This window comes from Triticum urartu, chromosome 2 (genome assembly GCF_003073215.2).
Source record: "Triticum urartu cultivar G1812 chromosome 2, Tu2.1, whole genome shotgun sequence".
In the NCBI taxonomy this organism is placed as follows: Eukaryota; Viridiplantae; Streptophyta; class Magnoliopsida; order Poales; family Poaceae; genus Triticum; species Triticum urartu.
This window is the reverse complement of record NC_053023.1, coordinates 658,137,769-658,144,888: the sequence shown is the minus strand read 5'-3', so window position 1 is coordinate 658,144,888 and position 7,120 is coordinate 658,137,769. Positions and strand designations below refer to the sequence as shown.

The following is a 7,120-nucleotide window of genomic DNA, read 5'->3' as shown; positions in this document are numbered from 1 at the left end:
TCCTTTTATTGATCCGGTAATGGAACAGAAATGTGTATCCCGCACCTATTTCCCTATAGGTGACCCTGGGTTATCAAACCCACAAGAGGAAGTTTCCCTTGAAGTGATGGTCTCTAGAGAGCTTATGTTGAAGTATCAGTTCCAGCCTTTGACCGGATCAAGCAAGCAAATAGCGATTCAAATACCTTAATGCTTACAACCATGTATTTGTGTTGGGACCAAATATGATCTTAATTTGTGCACTGGAAGTCACCCATCGAGATGTGCTTGTTACGAATCGATGTGGGGGTGTCCAAATAACATCTTGACCGGCACGAGTCCCGCATCAAGAATCAGTTGTCCTACCACAGCCCTATCAGTCGCGTGGCATTGCCTCGATAATTAAGATGATGAAATTAGATAAGAGCTTTGGGCGTTTAATAACTACACCTCATGTATCCCCAAGGATATGATCCATGTAAGGATGGCAATTTTACCCATGGACATGGATATCCGACCCGCATGGACAAGGTTTGGATATGCTTTTGTGCCCATGGGAGGCACCCAAACCCGACCCAATTACTTGCGGGTAGGGCATGGACATAATATTGTATCCATGGATATACCCAAACCGGATTCCATAGTCTGACTTAGTGGGCAATATTCTGCTAACCTACCGCAGAGTCACATGTCCCACTGTAATTTTACCTATTATTATCTAAATCATGCAATACAAATTGCACAGTCCACACCCTAACTTTTATTAGTTCACATTCAATCCCCACCTTAATATTACTTCAGCCCCCTTCTTATCCTTTTATCTCATCGTTAAGTGAATCACCATTAAGTATCAGCCCCGTCTCCTCTTCTTACTCCTCCTGCATACCGAGAGATGGCCGGTGTTGTTAGCCTCTACCTCCATGTATGGTGGAGCACCGCAACAACTAGCACCACTTTCCTACGACAACGCAACTCTGTATCCCCTTGACCCCTCCGTCTTTGCTTTTTCACACACACATTGAAGCATGGGTGCAACAGCTTATGTGCACATTGTGTTATGTCTTATGTATATGTCTTGAGAGTACCCGATGGATATCCAATGGGTATGGATATCCATCGGGTTTGGATATGGACACAATTATTTGCCCATGGGTTTTTTCATGGGTGGGCAGAGATTGTCTTCATGGATATGGATTTGATATTTTTTAAGCCGATCCAAACCTGACCCATTGCCATCCTTAGATCCATGTTACCCTACTCAACCTTACTGTCACCGATGTTCGGTATAACACTTCACGGTCTCCTTACTCCCAGCCTCACCGGTGCTCGATCTCCATGATCCTAGGTACCTGCAGTGATGAAGATCGTGGACAAGACAAGAGACATCTACGGAACAATTTATTTCACACATACGAGAAGTTAATTCAAAGCCCTTTCATTGATCCCCACAACAAATACAGAGGGTTGCAAGGCTCATGCCTCAACCCATACCTTGCCGAACTACCCACACATGGAGATTAGATCACGAGAAGAAAACATTGAAGAACACATCTTGAAGATTGATTGATTGCAAATATGTCTTACAATGGATGCCTTGTGCGATGCATGATTACAAGTATGAACTAGATGAGGAAGCACTATGGTGGTGATGGTGGCTATGGAGATGAAGATGGCGGCTGCTAGGGTTTGTGGATGAAGATGATGATGGTGTTCTGGCTGCTGTTGACGCTCTCCTCTCGCCACCTCTGTTGACATTTCAATGGGGCTCCTTTATAAAAGTTGTTCAGGTGGACGACCTGCCTCGGTTTCCATGCCATACGGGTGCACGTGCCATATGGAACATCGTCTTTTGCTCTGTCTTCGCAAAAACACGTCATGTTGATTCCTTCTTCCCCCATTCTCCTTCCTTTCCATTTCCACACATGATTTCTTCCTCTTTTAGCTCATTTCCTGTGGAAATACATCAAAGAGAGGATTTGTGGAATTCTTTGCATTCATTACTCATTAGTAGCAATATCGGAGTGAATATCACTTTTAAATGAAATATCACAGTTTACACAAGGGTGAATAAGTGTAAAAATAGCACTCATCAGCGGTCAAGAACGATGGACAAAGTAGAACAATGACCATATTCTCACCAACCATCTCTTGAAATCACAAGAACAACGAGATTTTTCAACAGCAACGTCTTCAAGAAAGAAACAACTCACAAGTGTCTTCTTCACCGAAACCCAACCACCAAAGGCCAGATTCTAGGTTTTCATCTTGGATGACAAGTCCGAGCATATTCGTGCAATGCCTTCAACAAGGTAACAACACAAAACATTGCCATTGCCGGTTATAACCAACTCGAGAAGGAAGGTTTTCTAGCGCAGGGCTGAGATGCCGCACGAGTCACCCTAGCGAGCGACACAGGGGCCATTTCTTAAATAGATCATACTACCTCTGTCCGGAAAAGCTGGTCACAAGCTGGTGCTAGATACATCCATTTAAGGAACAAACTTTTTCAGATGGACGGAGTATGATCTAGCAAAAAATGCTACACTTACGAAACCTTTGATCGTTCACTCGAAAGATAGCTATGCAAGTGTGAGTGCGGATATTAAGCTACGAAACGCTCAACAATGAGATACGTCCGCGGCTATGTTTAGCATCACCACGTTAATTGAGCGGCCAAATCTAACCTGTGACGGCCCTGCACCCCTCAAAAAATGGCGCGACGGCGCATGTGCCCACCAACCCAAGAGTTGCATTTTCAAGTTGGCCTTTGTTTGGAACGTGCGGTTCCCCCTCGAACCTCCGTTCCAAGCAGGCCGGCCGTCCGCGCGGCGGAGCGATGGAGCCGTCGACGCCGCCGGCCGCCACCCACGACCTCTGGGGGATGGAGGACGAGCACCCGTCCACGGAGCGGGTGTTCGAGGGGGAGTCCGTCCCGTCGCGGTCGGAGACGATCACGGTGCGGTCCGTGGCGGTGAGCATCGTGCTCGGGTGCGCGCTCAGCATCGTGGCCATGAAGCTGGCCCTCACCTCCGGCTTCGCGCCCTCGCTCGCCATGCCCGCCGGCCTCCTGGGGTTCTTCCTCCCGCGCCTGTGGATGCAGCTGATGGACAGCCTCGAGGCGTCCCAGCTGCCCTTCACCCGCCAGGAGAACACCGTCGTCCAGACGTGCGTCGTCGCCTGCACCAGCATCGCCTACAGCGGTACGTACGCGGCGCGCTCTGAGCATGCATGCATGTACATGCTCACTGGTTGGCGGGCTGACTGATCATGTGTATGTGCAGGTGGGTTTGGGACGTACATTCTGGGGATGAGCAAGCACTCGGCGGAGGGCGGCGGAGGGAGCGACGGCCTGAACGTGGAGGAGCCGGAGATCGGCCGGATGATCGTCTTCCTCCTCCTCACCAGCTTCGCCGGCCTGTTCGCCATCATGCCGTTCAGGGACAGCCTCATCGTCCACCGCCGGCTGACGTTCCCCAGCGGCACGGCCACGGCGCACCTTATCAACACCATGCACACTCCCCAGGGCGCCAAGCAAGCCGGCCAGCAACTGGCGATGTTGTCGAAGACCTTATTTGGGACCGTTGCATGGTCGATCTTCGAGTGGTTCTTCGGCGTCCGCAAGGGCTGTGGCTTGCAGGCGTTCCCGGTGTTTGGCCTCAGCGCTTTTCAACGAGGGTTCTACTTCGATTTCTCCATGACCAACGTCGGCGTCGGGATGTTCTGCCCGTACAAGATCACCATCTCGATGCTGGCGGGATCCTTGGTCTCGTGGGGGCTCATCTGGCCCTACATCCAGACGAAGGAGGGGGACTGGTACCCGCAGGGCCTCGACCGCGACAACATCAGCGGCATCAATGGCTACCGGGTGTTCATCGGGGTATCCATGATCCTCGCCGACGGGCTCCTACACATGCTCTGCATCCTGGTTCAGACGCTCTACACCATGTACAAGCAACAGGAGAACCATCAGCCGAGGCAGAGCAGCAACGGGCAGCCGTTCCGGTGCCTTAGCGTCGTCCTCGACCGGTCGGCGTCCAGCTTCGACGACCGCCGGAGGACGCAGGTGTTCCTCCGGGACCGGGTCCCAGCCATGGCGCCCGTCGTCGGGTACGTGGTCCTGTCAGTCATCTCCACCGTCGTCATACCGCAGCTCTACCCCCAGCTGAGGTACCACCACGTGGCCTTAGCCTACATCATCGCGCCGGTGTTCGCCTTCTGCAACGCCTACGGCAACGGCATCACGGACATGAACATCGCGACCACCTACGGGAAGGTTTCGCTACTCATCTTCAGCTCGTGGGTGGGGCTCAAGGACGGCGGCGTGGTGGCCGGGCTGGCCGCCTGCGCCATCGTCGTGTCCAACGTGTCCACCGCGTCCGACCTGGTGCAGGACCACAAGACGGGCTACATCACCCTCACCTCGCCGCACACCATCACCATCTGCCAGGTCGCCGGCACGGCGCTCGGCTGCGTGGTGAACCCCGTCATCTTCTCCATCTTCTACAGCGTGTACAACAGCGGCGCCCACGACGACAGCAACAGCATTGGCCCGTACGCCAAGGTGTACCGGGGGATCGCCATGCTCGCCATGACCGAGAAGAACGGGCTGCCCAGGCACACCATGCTGCTCTGCAAGGTCTTCCTGGCGCTGGCGCTGTCCATCAGCGTGCTCCGGGGGGTGTCGACGCACAAGAAGTGGCGCGTCCTGAGGTACATCCCGAGCACCATCGGCATGGCCGTGGCCTTCTTCGTGCCGCCCACGATCCCCGTGGGCATGGCGCTGGGCAGCGCCGTGATCTACCTGTGGGGGAGGTTCGACCGCGACGACATGCGGCTCATGTCGCCGGCGGCGGCGTGCGGGCTGATCTGCGGGGACGGGTTCGGGTCGCTGCTGTCGTCGGCGCTCACGCTGCTCAAGGCCACCCCGCCGATCTGCATCATGTTCGTGGCTCGAGGAGTGAACCAGAGCCTTGACGCTTTCCTAGCAGCGAAAGGCATGCCAACGTAGTTATGGGGATTCGACGTGCGTGTTTTTTTTTGAGGGATATTCGACGTGCGTGTTGTACTGTAGTTAAACGCAAGTTTGGTCACATCGTGAGTACTCCGTAAGTCCGTATCCTGTATAACGTCGGGTTTTTTAAGGTCTTGGAACGAACGCATGGTAGCCGTCCCATGGCGAACATGGATCTTGCAAGGCTGGTCGCCATGTCACGTTCCTGGAACCGTTCACACCCGATGCGAACAGCCCGAACGTTGTTCTTTTTTTTTTGATCCGGAACAATTCATTCCATTACTAAACTGGCTCAGCAATGTCGCTGGCGACCAGAACAGAAACAAAGTCTGGGGCATACTCGATCCACGACAGATTAGCAGCTCCCGATCTGAAGCCAAAAGCAGCTAACTCATATGCTACCTTATTACAATTTCGGTTACAGAAACTGAAACTAAATGATTCAAAGTTCGCATGGCAGATACTTCGCGTCTCCCGTAGGAGGACACCGATCAGCGCTCGTTCATATTCATCAGAATTGAGTGCATGGACAAGTACTTGGGAATCAGACTCAAGAATCATCCTGTGGATGCCCAGTTCCGCACTTACTTCAGTAGTTAACACACATGCCAAAGCTTCTACGTAGAGGCCCTGTAAGATGCTCAAATGTGCCGGCCTTTGCTGTCAGAAATTCACCTTGGTCACTACGAGCAACACACCCCCATGCTTCTCTCCCTGTGTCCGCATGATAGGATGACGAACGTTGTTCTTTAACCCAACGCCCCTCACGCACTAGCCTGGGCGGTTGAGATAGAGAGATAGAGAGGGAGGAGGCCACAACCATGGTAAGGGTTACGGCGGCCTCGGGGTGTTGGGCTCGCAACGGCGTGCAGCGGGGGTTGGGCGAAGTTCCGGCGGCTGCTCCACGCCTCGCATTCAAGAATACCCACGCTCCGCCGAGGAGGCCATGGTGCTTCCCGATCTGCAACGGTGCCTCTCGATCTATCGAGGGAGCGCCGAGAGAGGGGCCCTCCATGTGGTTTTGCGCCAAGGTCGTCCACCGCAGTCGTCATCCTCATCCTCATACTCATACTCTGTTCCACAATCTCCATTGTGCTCATTCCAGACGGTACCGCCTCTCCCGTTGCTAATCCCACCCCAAAGGCAAATCTCCAGGGCTAATGTGTTTGCTCCTACTCTAGTTGTTGCAGGTGAGGTGTTGTTGCTGCTCTACCTAGCCCTCAATGCCACGATTGGGCGGAGGTTAGGCAGCTGGCTCCCCGTCTCGCCACATCGCTGCCGCCCTCGTGGGTGACATTGAGCCTCTTCGCCTTCTCCTATGTGCTCTTCCTCGACCGACCTTGCTACCGAACCAAGGAACCACGAGCTGCTCATCCCTTAGGATTTAATAAATGACTAGCTGAGTGCCCGTGCGTTGCCACGGAATAATAAATAAAAGCTATATACAGAGATTGATTATCTACATTTTCTATTTTACAAATGTCTTTATCAAGGGTAATGTGTATGCGATGTCTGACAATCTAACAAATTTTTTTATTTTCCCCTTGTTTTACATTAATCTTATTGTGTGTTTCTCATAAAATGACTCATGTTGTATCATATAAAAAGAAATGTTATAACCATGATAGTCCCAATACACAAAATCCACTATTTCTCATAGTACCACACATAAAAATACACCATTAATTGAACAAGGATTATAAAGTACCATGTAATCATATTTGAAAGGGGATAAACAAAGTACCTCAGGCACATCTTTCCTTTGACTGAACCCGAGATTTTATACAGTGTTATGTTTGCATCAAATACTTCTTGCCAAAAAAATGTTTGCATCAAAAACATTGTAAAACTAAAACACTTCACCAATCCAAAGAAAAATAATATAAATCTGAAAAATGTTCTCGTTGAGAACAAGAGGAAGTTGTGTTGCCTTCCCAGAATCATATAGCACACGTCGGATTTTAGCAATCCAACTGTACAGATTTTTTTATAAGCAATCCAACTTCGGTACCTAGGACTTCTGCTGACAAAGCATATATTAATATCATCTCCTAAGTGGATTCATAAAGTTGCAAATGAGTGCCAATGACATCGGTCATGCAGCTGTAATCTCTCACATTCTTAATTAAT

General features: G+C 51.2%; 1 protein-coding gene across 1 annotated transcript; it reads left to right on the top strand.

Annotated features, from left to right (window-relative positions):
• Window positions 1-2,815: 2,815 nt before the first annotated feature.
• LOC125533916 (probable metal-nicotianamine transporter YSL17) lies at window positions 2,816-4,987 on the top strand. The gene is made up of 2 exons (XM_048697242.1): window positions 2,816-3,179; window positions 3,261-4,987. Exons 1-2 carry the CDS (start codon window positions 2,816-2,818, stop codon window positions 4,985-4,987), a joined length of 2,091 nt encoding a protein of 696 aa, XP_048553199.1.
• The last annotated feature ends 2,133 nt before the right edge of the window (window positions 4,988-7,120 follow it).